At 43.6% G+C, this 15,122-nt stretch overlaps 1 protein-coding gene across 3 annotated transcripts in view; it reads right to left on the bottom strand.

The window, feature by feature from the left end:
* Positions 1-15,122, bottom strand: part of loxl3 (lysyl oxidase like 3) — a 58,223-nt gene that overhangs the window by 25,485 nt on the left and 17,616 nt on the right. For all 3 annotated transcript variants that reach the window (XM_008123294.2, XM_008123295.2, XM_062981911.1), the window contains 2 exons: positions 13,120-13,463; positions 6,183-6,346 (listed from right to left, as the gene is read on the bottom strand). In XM_008123294.2, the coding sequence (XP_008121501.1) occupies positions 6,183-6,346; positions 13,120-13,444 (489 nt within the window). In that variant the 5' untranslated portion in view covers positions 13,445-13,463. The remainder of the gene's footprint in view (positions 1-6,182; positions 6,347-13,119; positions 13,464-15,122) is intronic.

The following is a 15,122-nucleotide window of genomic DNA, read 5'->3' as shown; positions in this document are numbered from 1 at the left end:
CCATCTGCGCAGGGTTCCATACTTCGCACTTTAACAACACAACCGTTCAATGCTAAGGCTTCCCCATCTGCGCAGGGTTCCATACTTCGCACTTTGACAACACAACCGTTCAATGCTAAGGCTTCCCCGTCTGCGCAGGATTCCATACTTCGCACTTTAACAACACAACCGTTCAATGCTAAGGCTTCCCCATCTGCGCAGGGTTCCATACTTCGCACTTTGACAACACAACCGTTCAATGCTAAGGCTTCCCCGTCTGCTCAGGGTTCCATACTTCGCACTTTGACAACACAACTGTTCAATGCTAAGGCTTCCCCGTCTGCGCAGGGTTCCATACTTCGCACTTTGACAACACAACCGTTCAATGCTAAGGCTTCCCCGTCTGCTCAGGGTTCCATACTTCGCACTTTGACAACACAACCGTTCAATACTAAGGCTTCCCCGTCTGCACAGGGTTCCATACTTCGCACTTTGACAACACAACCGTTCAATGCTAAGGCTTCCCCATCTGCGCAGGGTTCCATACTTCGCACTTTAACAACACAACCGTTCAATGCTAAGGCTTCCCCGTCTGCACAGGGTTCCATACTTCGCACTTTGACAACACAACCGTTCAATACTAAGGCTTCCCCGTCTGCACAGGGTTCCATACTTCGCACTTTGACAACACAACCGTTCAATGCTAAGGCTTCCCCATCTGCGCAGGGTTCCATACTTCGCACTTTAACAACACAACTGTTCAATGCTAAGGCTTCCCCGTCTGCGCAGGGTTCCATACTTCACACTTTAACAACACAACCGTTCAATGCTAAGGCTTCCCCGTCTGCGCAGGGTTCCATACTTCGCACTTTGACAACACAACCGTTCAATGCTAAGGCTTCCCCGTCTGCACAGGGTTCCATACTTCGCACTTTGACAACACAACCGTTCAATGCTAAGGCTTCCCCGTCTGCGCAGGATTCCATACTTCGCACTTTGACAACACAACTGTTCAATGCTAAGGCTTCCCCGTCTGCACAGGGTTCCATACTTCGCACTTTGACAACACAACCGTTCAATGCTAAGGCTTCCCCGTCTGCGCAGGATTCCATACTTCGCACTTTAACAACACAACCGTTCAATGCTAAGGCTTCCCCATCTGCGCAGGATTCCATACTTCGCACTTTGACAACACAACTGTTCAATGCTAAGGCTTCCCCGTCTGCGCAGGGTTCCATACTTCGCACTTTGACAACACAACCGTTCAATGCTAAGGCTTCCCCGTCTGCGCAGGGTTCCATACTTCGCACTTTGACAACACAACCGTTCAATGCTAAGGCTTCCCCGTCTGCGCAGGGTTCCATACTTCGCACTTTGACAACACAACCGTTCAATACTAAGGCTTCCCCGTCTGCACAGGGTTCCATACTTCGCACTTTGACAACACAACCGTTCAATGCTAAGGCTTCCCCATCTGCGCAGGGTTCCATACTTCGCACTTTAACAACACAACCGTTCAATGCTAAGGCTTCCCCATCTGCGCAGGGTTCCATACTTCGCACTTTGACAACACAACCGTTCAATGCTAAGGCTTCCCCGTCTGCACAGGGTTCCATACTTCGCACTTTGACAACACAACCGTTCAATGCTAAGGCTTCCCCGTCTGCGCAGGGTTCCATACTTCGCACTTTGACAACACAACCGTTCAATGCTAAGGCTTCCCCGTCTGCGCAGGGTTCCATACTTTGCACTTTGACAACACAACCGTTCAATGCTAAGGCTTCCCCGTCTGCGCAGGGTTCCATACTTCGCACTTTGACAACACAACCGTTCAATGCTAAGGCTTCCCCGTCTGCACAGGGTTCCATACTTCGCACTTTGACAACACAACCGTTCAATGCTAAGGCTTCCCCGTCTGCGCAGGATTCCATACTTCGCACTTTAACAACACAACCGTTCAATGCTAAGGCTTCCCCATCTGCGCAGGATTCCATACTTCGCACTTTGACAACACAACTGTTCAATGCTAAGGCTTCCCCGTCTGCGCAGGGTTCCATACTTCGCACTTTGACAACACAACCGTTCAATGCTAAGGCTTCCCCGTCTGCGCAGGATTCCATACTTCGCACTTTGACAACACAACCGTTCAATGCTAAGGCTTCCCCGTCTGCGCAGGGTTCCATACTTCGCACTTTGACAACACAACCGTTCAATGCTAAGGCTTCCCCGTCTGCGCAGGGTTCCATACTTCGCACTTTGACAACACAACCGTTCAATACTAAGGCTTCCCCGTCTGCACAGGGTTCCATACTTCGCACTTTGACAACACAACCGTTCAATGCTAAGGCTTCCCCATCTGCGCAGGGTTCCATACTTCGCACTTTAACAACACAACCGTTCAATGCTAAGGCTTCCCCATCTGCGCAGGGTTCCATACTTCGCACTTTGACAACACAACCGTTCAATGCTAAGGCTTCCCCGTCTGCTCAGGGTTCCATACTTCGCATTTTGACAACACAACCGTTCAATGCTAAGGCTGCCCGCCAAATGGAAGGGTAGAGGAGAGTCTACTGAACAAGCCAGGACCTGCCGCATACCTGGACTGCCACCTGTTGAGGAGTTACGAAGGTGGAGAAATTACTTTTCATTCAACCCTCATATAACTGGATTCACATTGCCTGCTGCTTTGGCTCCTGTCTCCCCCAAAATACAAGAACTGGCCCAGTTTGGGTTCACAGTATGGCAAACTGGTGGCAGGATCAGGACCAAACAATATCTCATTATTTCATGTTTTACATTGGTTTTTTTTTTTGCTGTTATTGTATTGCATTTGTATTGTGATTTTATTGTGTTTTACTTAACATACTTAACATATTCTATCTGTCTTACTCTGCTCTATTGTTTTCAGACTTTGCCCTTTGTTAGCCACCCCGAGTCCCTACGGGGTAGGAGACGGGATAGAAAATTAAAATTATTATTATTATTATTATTATTATTATTATTATTATTATTATTATTAACACGGAGTATGACACAGCAAATGAGACATATATGCTGGATTAATAACAGCATCATCATCATCATCATCATCATCATTATTATAGAGGAGGCTGTGCAACCCAACAGGTGCCCATTGTGATTGCTTCAAAATTAGGCTCTTACGGGGCTTGAGCTGCTGAATCAGAGGTCGTCTTGGTCCCTGTATATCAGTGGTTCTGAGTCTTTCAAATGCCGCACCCCCTTGATACAGTTCCTCATGTTTTGGTGACCCCCAACCATAAAATTATTTTCGTTGCTACTTCATAACTTCATAACTTGTCATTTTGCTACTATTATGAATCATAACGTAAATATCTGATATGCAGGATGGATTGTCATTCATTGGACCAAATTTAGCACAAATACCCAATACGCTCAAATGTGAATACTGGTAGGGTTAAGGGGGGTTGATTAGGAGTTGTAGTGGCTGGGATTTATAGTTCACATACAATAGAAGATTGGTGAACTATAAATCCCAGCAACTACAACTCCAGAATGTCAAGGTCTGTTTTCCCCAAACTCCACCAGTGTTCAAATTTGTGCATACTGAGTATTCATGCCAAGTTTGGTCCAGATCCATCATTGTTTGAGTCCACAGTGCTCTCTGGATGTGGGTGAACTACAACTCCCACCAAACCCTTCCACTATTTTCTGTTGGTCATGGGAATTCTGTGAGCCAAGTTGGGTTCCATGCCATTGTTGGTGAAGCTCAGAATGCTCTTTGATTGTAGGTGAACTATAAATCCCAGCAACTACAACTCCCAAATGACAAAATCAATAACCTCCCCCAACCCTACCATTATTCAAATTTGGGCATACAGTAGAGTCTCGCTTATCCAACATTTGCTTATCCAATGTTCTAGATTATCCAACGCAGTTTGCCTTTTAGTAGTCAATGTTTTTGTAGTCAATTTTTCAATACATTGTGAAGTTTTGGTGCTAAATTCATAAATACAGTAATTACTACATAGTACAGTAGAGTCTCACTTATCCAACATAAACGGGCCGGCAGAATGTTGGATAAGTGAATATGTTGGATAATAAGGAGGCATTAAGGAAAAGCCTATTAAACATCAAATTAGGTTATGATTTTACAAATGAAGCACCAAAACATCATGTTAGACAACAAATTTGGCAGAAAAAGTAGTTCAATACGCAGTAATACTATGTAGTAATTACTGTATTTATGAATTTAGCACCAAAATATCACGATATATTGAAAACATTGCATCCAAAAATGCGTTGGATAATCCACTGGATAAGCAAATGTTGGATAAGCGAGACTCTACTGTATCAATGAAAATAATGTTATGGTTGGGGGTCACCACAACATCAGGAACATGCTTAAAATTTTATATAATGTGATTTATTTTGTAATGGTATCTGTTTTATATGAATTGTTGTTTTGTAGATTGTTTTGTATGAATTGTTGTTTTTACATTGCTTTTTGGCATTGAATTTTCGCCTATTTACTGTAAGCCGCTTTGAGTCCCCTCGGAGATAAAGACGGACGCGGTCTGAATTATGGCTCTTGTATAAGGTCTGGTGGATGAATGGCATAAGCACTTTGCATTGTTTTAAGCTTGTGTATTGTATTTTATGACTATTTTATGACTGTTTTAACTGTTTTAGTTTATTGTATATCAGTGTAACGTCATCAATTGCCACTTGTAAGCCGCCCTGAGTCCCCTCGGGTGAGAAGGGCGGAGTATAAATAATTGAAATACAGTAGAGTCTCACTTATCCAACACTCGCTTATCCAACATTCTGGATTATCCAACGCTTTTTTGTAGTCAATATTTTCAATACATCATGATATTTTGGTGCCAAGTTCGTAAATACAGTAATTTCTACATAGCATTACTGTGAATTGAACTACTTTTTCTATCAAATTTGTGGTATAACATGATTTTTTGGTGCTTAATTTGTAAAAGCATAACCTAATTTGATGTTTAATAGGCTTTTTCTTAATCCCTCCTTATTATCCAACATATTCGCTTATCCAACGTTCTGCCTGCCCGTTTATGTTGGATAAGTGAGACTCTACTGTAAATAAATAAATAAATAAATAAACTGTATCAAGGAGTCGCGGCATCAGGAAGGTTGAGAACAACTGATCTAGAAGCTAAACCCCTACTGATGCAGCCTAGAATCACATTGGCTTTTTAAACTGCCGCATCACCCTGTTGGCTCATGTTCAACTTGCGGTCAATGAAGACTCCCAGATCAGAGGTCCCCAAACTAAGGCCCGGGGGCCGGATGTGGCCCTCCAAGGTCATTTACCTGGCCCCCGCCCTCATTTATAATATAATATTTTTATATCAGTTTTAATAATATAATATATTGTAGATACATATGATATTGATAATAATATTATCATTTTATACAATATAATACTAATAATAATACCATATAATAATATTAATTATATGTTATATATTACATATAATATTACAGTATAGTGATATAGTTCAATATAGTAATATATAATGCTAATATTGTGCTATGCTAATAATATAATATATTGTATGTACATACAGCTGCTCTGAGTTCCCTTTGGGGTGAGAAGGGTGGGATACAAATGTAGCAAATAAATGTAGTAAATGAATAAATAAATAATTTTGGTCTTAGGCTCGCCCAAAGTCTGAATTGACTTGAAGACACACAACAACAACAATCCTAATTAACTTGACTATCTCATTGGCCAGAAGCAGGCCCACACTTCCTATTGAAATCCTGATAGGTTTATGTTGGTTAAAATTATTTTCATTTTTAAATATTGTATTGGTCTTTCATTGTTATTGTTGTTTTGCAATACAAATAAGATATGTGCAGTGTGCATAGGAATTTGTTTGGGTTTTTTTCCCCAAATGATAATTTGGCCCCTCAACAGTCTGAAGGATTGTGGACCGGCCCTCTGCTAAAAAAGTTTGAGGACCCCTGGCCCAAAGGGTCTCTTCCAACCCTCTTTATTATTGTTGTTGTTGTTATTAATTATTATTGCTCGGTGGCCAACTATAGTCCGGCCCTCCAACGGTCCAAAGGATCGTGAACTGGCCCCCTGTTTTAAAAGTTTGGGGACCCCTGCTCCAAGATCCTAGAAAAGGCCAACAAGAGCCTCCTGGCCCAGGAGACCAGCCTCAGACCCTCTCCCTTCCCCATACCTCAATGACGTTGGAGTCCACGAAGCCCGCGATGCGCTCGTCCTTGCAGATCACGCCGGCGTCTTCCTCGTGCGAGCAGTCGCTGTTTCCCCAGCCGCGCGAAGGGCAATCCGCGACACTCTTCTCGCTTCCTCCGCAGTTGAGGTTGTCCAGCCAGATGCGCCCTGCGGAGCCACAGAGAGCCACAGATCAAGATCAGGAGGAGAGGGAAGAAGGTGCCGACGCAAAGGAAGAGGCCTGAACGCCTGCTCCCAATGGGAAATGCACTTTGCACATGCTTTAATACTGCTGAGCCACTTCTTCAGACAGTAATTCCCCACAACAGACCTCCCTCTGGGAAGTCTGGATCGAGTGAGTGCTGCCTGTTGGGAATCACCCTGGACTACTCAAGTCTAGATGTATTTATTTATTTAATTTATTTACAGTATTTATTTATTTATTATTTATTATATACAGCATTTATATTCCGCCTTTCTTTCTCACCCCGAAGGGGACTCAGGGCGGATCACCTTACACATATTAGGCAAACATTCAATGCCTTTTAACATAGGACAAAGACAAACAACAACATAGCTCCGAGCGGGCCTCGAACTTATGACCTCCTGGTCAATGATCCATTGCAGTTAATTGCATTGGCTTGCTCTCCCGTCTGCGCCACAGCCCCAGTATTTATATTCCGCCCTTCTTTCTCACCCCGAAGGGGACTCAGGGCGGATTACAATGAACACATATATGCCAAACATTCAATGTCAACAAACAACATATATAGACAGACACAGAGGCATTTAACATTTTTTTCCAGCTTCACAATTCCGGCCACAGGGGGAGCTGTTGCTTCACTGTCCACTAGTGGCTGTACTTCCTCATTCCTTTCCTCATGTTTTGCTGGCAGTTTTATTGTAATTTATGTTGTAAATTAGATAAATTAGCCTCCCCGTATAAAGCGTACCCAAATTTCCCTACTCGACAGACGCAACTGTTTTTCGGGGCTGCATAGGTCAACAGCAAGCCGGGCTATTTAATGGTCGGGGGCTTAACCCGACCCGGGCTTCGAACTCATGACCTCTCAGTCAGTAGTGATTTATTACAGCTGGTTACTAGCCAGCTGCCCAACAGCCCGGCCCTCAATTAGATGATAGAGTTAGATTGAGGGAATCCTTTCCCCGTTTCCAAAGCATGCCTAGATAGGCTCTACTGTGTTTCACTCTATCCTGTTTACGTCACATCCCTTACTTTGAAGTTAGTAGAAATGTGAATCTCCAGGGACACTAACTTCCCATTGGTCAGAATGTCTTTTATGGCCCCAATAAACTGGACCATGAGGTTGGAACCATTTTGGTTCTCTCTTCTCCCTTTGTTCTTCTAGCTAACAAGCATCTCGCCATCTCTCCTGGCAAGATGTAACTATTTAGATGTTTGTTATTTTTCCTTTCTTATTTTTCCTTAGAAACCAGTCTAGAGTAGACTAGACAGCTCCCAAGCCTTTCTATCTACAATGGAATTCTTTTTACCTGAATAAATACTTTTTTGAACTTTTACTGAGACTCTGCAGCCATTGCCATCCTAAATAGACAAAGGCTTCTCTTTGCTCACCCTGTGTAAGTAACTGTTGCATTTGAAAGCTTTTGCTTTTGCTGATCTGCTGCATTTTGGTGGAATCTCCCTGAGAGAGGGTTCAATTGGGTCTAACCGCTCAGAGATTACCACAACACTTTGCACATGCTTTAATACTGCTGAGCCACTTCTTCAGACAGACCTCTGGGAAGTCTGGAGAGAGTGAGTGCTGCCCACACCACATTGGCCTCCACTCAGCTGAGCCAGGTGTGACCCATTGGGTCGGCTGGTCCTGGGCAAGGGTGGCTTTTATGGGATGCTTCCCTTCTAGAAGAAGGACGCAAAGCAAGAGCAGCTCCCCTGTGCAGGTAGTTAATGGTTTGCAGGTCTTCAAATTTCTAGCTCTCGTTCACTCTTCCATTCATACCACATATCATATATGCATATTTTGGTCACATATTCCCCCTCTTGCATATTGATTTCATTTATAAATCTATATGCAAAATATAGTAAAGCAACATCTAAATTTCAGGTGTGCCAAATCTCAGTTTCTTAACCAGAAATACATTTTCACAATTACAATTGCAAATAACCAAATCATCATCATTATTAGAATTGAATGAATAATTTCATGTCAAAACATTTTATCAATTAATAAAACAACCTTTTTTCATATGCATATGATCTAAAACCATCTTGTTCCCAAGTGTTTCCTTATTTGTTCATCTTCATTACATTTCCATCGCAAAACTTTATTTAAGTTTATTTTTCATCACCAAGTTTTCAAAAATATATAACATCACTTTTTACTTCCCACTTTTGTAACCCAGATCCTTTTTAAAAAAAATTTTTTATTGAGTTTTCAAATAAAATTTACAGTACGTGTTTAAGAACACATTGGGTTCTTAGAAGAAAAAGTGCAATGAGTGAGTAGAAATTGAAGAAAGAGAGAAAAAAAAGAGAAAAAAAGGGGGAAAATAGAGTAAAATAAACAGAAGTATAAAATAATTGGTCACTTCCATCTCTTACACAGATACTTAAAGAAAAATTTCTATCTTTAATTAGTCTTTCCGTTCGTTCTGCTTTGGTGTCAGCCTTTTCTCTTTTTTTATTTTTTTTTAATTCTTCCATCATTAACGTTGGATTTTCTATTGGGGTTAAATTAGCACCTTCATTTGCCTTTCAATCAAAAAATTCTTAACCAGGTCCCAGTTTGTTTGCTTTTTGGGAATGCCATAGTTATTTTTGAGTAAATACATCAATTTATCCATGTTCATTATTTCCAAAATCTTGACTAGCCATTGGCTCAGCTCCGGAATTTCTTTCTTTTTCCAATATCTGGCATAAACTATTCTTGCAGCTATTATGAGATAATTGAAAAGAATTTCTTTATCTTTATCCTTTTCTATATTAATCATCCCCAGAAGAAAGTGTTTGGGATCTAGTTCTATATTAATTTGCAACATCTTTTGAATTGTTTGATGGATTTTCTTCCAATAGTTTTTCGCCTTTTTACAAGTCCACCAACAATGATAAAATGTACCCACTTGGTCATTACATTTCCAACATTTATTTGAGATTTTCTTATTAAAATTTGATAATTTTGGGGGGGTCAAATACCAGCGGTAGAACATTTTGATCCAGTTTTCTTTTAATTCGGTTGCATAGGTGAATTTCAATCTAGAGTTCCAGGCCTTTTCCCATTCTGTTAGATGTATTGTTTTACCTAGGTTTTGGGCCCATTTGATCATGCTTTCTTTTATTGGTACCGTTTCCTTTATTGTTTTATTTCCTTTAGAAATATATGTATCTAAACCCAAGTTAAGATATCTAAAATGTCACATTTACCATCACAACTGTATCACACGCTCATAGAATAATAGAGTTGGAAGAGACCACATGGGCCATCTAGTCCAACCCTGCCATGCAGGAAAAGCACGATCAAAGTATCCCTGACAGATGGCCATCCAGCCTCTGTTTATAAGCTTCCAAAGAAGGACCTTTCTCCAAACTCTGAGGCAGGGAGTGCCACTGCTGAACAGCTTGTACAGCCAGGAAGCTCTTCCTCATATTCAGGTGTAACCTCCTTTCCTGTAGTTTGAAGCCATGGCTACAATGAATGCTGGTCTCCAGAGCAGAAAACAAGCCTGCTCCCTCTTCCTTATGACACCCTTTCACATACTGATACATGGCTCTACATCAGGGGTCCTCAAACTTTCAAAGCAGAGGGCCGGTCCACAATCCTTCAGACTGTTGAGGGGCCGAATTATCATTTGGGGAGGGGGGGGAATGAACAAATTCCTATGCACACTGCACATATCTTATCTGTAGTGCAAAACAACAATAATAACAATGAAAGAACAATACAATATTTAAAAATGAAAACAATTTTAACCAACATAAACCTATCAGGATTTCAATGGGAAGTGTGGGCCTGCTTCTGGCCAATGAGATAGTCAGGTTAATTAGGATTGTTGTTGTTGTGAGTCTTCAAGTCATTTCAGACTTTGGGCGAGCTTAAGTCCAAAATTATTTATGTATTCATCTACTACATTTATTTATTACATTTATATCCCACCCTTCTCACCCCGAAGGGAACTCAGAGCAGCTGTATGTACATACAATATATTATATTATTAGCATAGCACAATATTAGCATTATATTGAACTATACCACTATACTGTAATATTATATCTATATATATAAAAGGGTAATGAAATTTCGGCCTAGGACAAAACAACAAAACTACACATCCCAGAAACACTAAACTTGGCAGCACAACCCCTCATCCATGCCTCTAGGTTGATACAACAAAAAGAAAAGAAAAATAAAGTCCTAATTAGAGGGAGAGGAATAATTGTTTTTATCCAATTGCTGCCAGTTAAAAGGCTAAGCTCCACCCACTTGGTCTCCTAGCAACCCATGCAGCCCAGGGGACAGGTAGAGTTAGGCCTCACTTAGGCCTCTTCCACACTGCCTATAAAATACATCTGATTATCTGACTCAAGGCCCTTCCACACAGCTATATAACCCATTTATAATCTTATATTACTGCTTTGAACTGGATTATCTTGAGTCCACACTGCCATATAATCCACTTCAGTGTGCAGTCGGACACAACTGGATTTAATGTCAGGAGAAAACCTTTACCCTTTACCTTAACTACCACCAATTCCTCAATACTTTATTTCCCATCCCACCATACTTTGCCACAGCAACGCGTGGCTGGGCACAACTAGTGTAATATATAACATATAATTAATATATGATATTATTATTATTATTAGTATTATATTGTATAAAATGATAATATTATTATCAATATCATATGTATATCATAGAATCATAGAATAGTAGAGTTGGAAGAGACCTCATGGGCCATCCAGTCCAACCCCATTCTGCCAAGAAGCAGGAAATCTCATTCAAAGCACCCCCGACAGATGGCCATCCAGCCTCTGCTTAAAAGCCTCCAAAGAAGGAGCCTCCACCACACTCCGCGGCAGAGAGTTCCACTGCCGAACAGCCCTTCTCACAGTGAGGAAGTTCTTCCTGATGTTCAGGTGGAATCTCCTATACAATATATTATATTATTAGAACGGATATAAAAATATTATATTATAAATGAGGGCGGGGGCCAGGTAAATGACCTTGGAGGGCCGCATCCGGCCCCCGGGCCTTAGTTTGGGGACCCCTGCTCTACATGTCTCCTCCCAAACTTCTCTTCTGCACCTAAACAGACCCAGGTCTTTAAGACGCTCCTCATAAGGATTCATGGTCTCCAGACCTTTGATCATTTTAATTGCCCTTCTCTGGACTCCTTCCAGCTTAGAGTCAATATCCCAGAATCGGACACAGTGTGATTCCAGGGAAAGAGTTCTGACCAAAGCAGAATGGACAGGCACCATGACTTCCCTCAATCTGGACACTAGACTCCTTTGGATGCAGCCCAGAACCCCATTGGCTTTTTCAGCTGCTGCATCACAGTTTTAGCTTAGGTTCAACTTATTCACCATGCAGGCTCCAAGATCTTTCTCGCCTGGACTGCTGTCGAGCCAGGCGTCACTCATTCTGTATCATTGGATTTCTTTCTTTTTTTGGTACCTAAGTGTAGTATCTTACATTTTTCCTTGTTTAAATTAATTGTGTTATTTTTGACCAATCCGCTCTCGAATCTGTTAAGGCTATCTCTTACTGAGCGGAGCAATGGATAAGAAACCATAATAATGCATATGGTTTTAAAAATGTTTATTCATGTTATATTTTATTGATGGTTCATGTGTTATTTATGTGTTGATTGCTGCAGATTTTATGCTGTATTTAATATGTTGGAAGCCGCTTTGGGTTCCTTTTTTGGGAGAAAAGTGGGATATAAGTGGCGCAGGCTGGTAAACAGTTGCTGCAGTAAATCACTCTGACCATGAGGTCATGAGTTCAAGGCCAGCCCGTGGCGGGGTGAGCACCCGTCAATTAAAAATAAAATATAGCCCCTGCTCGTTGCTGACCTAGCAACCCGAAAGATAGTTGCATCTATCAAGTAGGAAATAAGGTACTACTTATGAAAAGTGGGGAGGCAAGTTTAACTAATTTACAACGTTGGAATGAGGAAGTGCGGTCAGAGTGGATGATGAAGCAGCTGCTCCCCCCGGTGGCCAGAATCGAACATCCCCTCAGGAGAAGGTTAAATTGCCTCTGCGTCTGTCTGTCTGTCTGTCTCTGTTCAATGTGTTTATGGGCATTGAATGTTTGCCCTATATGTACATAATGTGATCCGCCCTGAGTCCCCTTCGGGGTGAGAAGGGCGGAATATAAATACTGTAAATAAATCAATAAATATTATTATTATTATTATTATTATTATTATTAAGGTCATTTCGGATCATGATCCTGTCCTCTGGAGTATTAGCTCTCCCTCCCAATTGAGTGTCATCTGCAAACTTGATCAACAGGCTCTCTAAACCTTCCTTCCAAGTAATTAATAAAGACGTTGAACAGAACTGGGCCCAGGACCGAACCCTCTTCATGGAACCCAAATAGTCCCTTCCTTCCAGGATGAAGAAGAGGAACCATTGGGGAGAAGCACCCTTTGGGTTTGGTCACTTTACCAATTACAGATCCACCGAACACAGTGGTTCTCAACCTGTGGGTTCCCAGATGTTTTGGCCTTCAACTGGCTGGGATTTCTGGGAGTCGTAGGCCAAAACCCCTGGGGACCCACAGGTTGAGACCCACTGACCTAATAGTAGCCTTGCCTGACCCACACTGGACTAGTTTGCTTGCAAGAAGGTCATGGGTTAGGGTTAGATGACTTTGTCGAAGGCCCTCCTGGAATCAAGATATACTACACCCACAGCATTCCCTGTATCTACCAAGCTTGTCACTCACCGACGCCTTTGCCGTATTTGGCGCTGTGGGCCCAGCCGGTGGCCCCCGTGAAGCCCAGGTGGCGGCACAGGACCTCGGCGTTGGCCAGGGAGAAGTCGTCGTCGCAGATGGTGCCCCACTCCTGGCGGTAGAAGACCTCGATGCGGCCCTCGTTGTGCTTGCGGGGGTAGCCGGCCAGGCGGAACTGCAGCTTGGGGGCAGGGGTGGCCCCTCCGGGGGTGGGGGTGGTCTGCCTTGGAGGGGAGGGGGTGCTCCGTTGGGCCGCCAGACCCGCCCACAGCCAGGCTCCCCAGAGCAGGCCCAGTAGCGCCCAATGCCGGCCCATCCTCTCCTGCTGCCTGGACCTGTAGGGAGAAGAAGGGTGAAATGGGTGAGGGTCTCGCATTGAGCCCATTCCCAGGTGAAGCCCGCCTTTGGTCCTTGGGGAATCTGGTAGCATGGGGGTGCTGCCCTCCAGATCCCCTATAGAAGTTGAACCAACAACTGAATGGAGAACAGCTGGTGACTTTCTACCGCTGTTCTCTAGAGCAGACATGGGCAAACTTTGGCCCTCCAGGGGTTTTGGATTTCAACTCCCATCATTCCTAGCAGCCTACCGGCTGCTAGGAATGGTGGGAGTTGAAGTCCAAAACACCTGGAGGGCCAAAGTTTGCCCATGCCTGAAATAAAGGCTGTGTGTGTGCTTTATATAGTATTTGTGAGGAAAGGGGGCTAGTCACACATCCAGACCATGCTGAGTTTGTCTTCAAGGCGCTAACAAGGGAAGGAGAAGAGGGGAAATGAAGGGGGGATTCCACTTCCACAAGAACCCTATACAACCCAGTTACCCCAGAGGCTTCTGCTATAGGGTGAGCACCCTCGGAAGGGCCAAGAGGGCAACTCCATTGGCCACCATCTCTTGGAGCCCATGCTTTCTGCTTGGCAAAGGGCAACTGGTTGGGAAAGGGGGCTAGTCACACATCCAGACCATGCTGAGTTTGTCTTCAAGCCAATAACAAGGGAAAGAGAAGAGGGGAAATGAAGGGGGGATTCCACTTTCACAAGAACCCTATACAACCTAGTTACCCCAGAGGCTTTTGCTATAGGGTGAGCACCCTAGGAAGGGCCAAGAGGGCAACTCCATTGGCCACCATCTCTTGGTGGCCATGCTTTCTGCTTGGCAAAGGGCAACCAGTTGGGAAAGGGGGCTAGTCACACATCCAGACCATGCTGAGTTTGTCTTCAAGCCAATAACAAGGGAAGGAGAAGAGGGGAAATGAAGGGGGGATTCCACTTCCACAAGAACCCTATACAACCCAGTTACCCCAGAGGCTTCTGCTATAGGGTGAGCACCCTCGGAAGGGCCAAGAGGGCAACTCCATTGGCCACCATCTCTTGGTGCCCATGCTTTCTGCTTGGCAAAGGGCAACTGGTTGGGAAAGGGGGCTATTCACACATCCAGTCTATGCTGAGTTTGTCTTCAAGGCGCTAACAAGGGAAAGAGAAGAGGGGAAATGAAGGGGGGATTCCACTTCCACAAGAACCCTATACAACCCAGTTACCCCAGAAGCTTCTGCTATAGGGTGAGCACCCTCGGAAGGGCCAAGAGGGCAACTCCATTGGCCACCATCTCTTGGTGCCCATGCTTTCTGCTTGGCAAAGGGCAACTGGTTGGGAAAGGGGGCTATTCACACATCCAGTCTATGCTGAGTTTGTCTTCAAGGCGCTAACAAGGGAAGGAGAAGAGGGGAAATGAAGGGGGGATTCCACTTCCACAAGAACCCTATACAACCCAGTTACCCCAGAGGCTTCTGCTATAGGGTGAGCACCCTCGGAAGGGCCAAGAGGGCAACTCCATTGGCCACCATCTCTTGGAGCCCATGCTTTCTGCTTGGCAAAGGGCAACTGGTTGGGAAAGGGGGCTATTCACACATCCAGTCTATGCTGAGTTTGTCTTCAAGGCGCTAACAAGGGAAAGAGAAGAGTGGAAATGAAGGGGGGATTCCATTTTCACAAGAACCCTA

Source organism: Anolis carolinensis, chromosome 5, assembly GCF_035594765.1.
Source record: "Anolis carolinensis isolate JA03-04 chromosome 5, rAnoCar3.1.pri, whole genome shotgun sequence".
Taxonomy (NCBI): domain Eukaryota; kingdom Metazoa; phylum Chordata; class Lepidosauria; order Squamata; family Dactyloidae; genus Anolis; species Anolis carolinensis.
The sequence above is the reverse complement of the archived record's forward strand: the minus strand, read 5'-3'. Positions and strand labels throughout refer to the sequence as shown.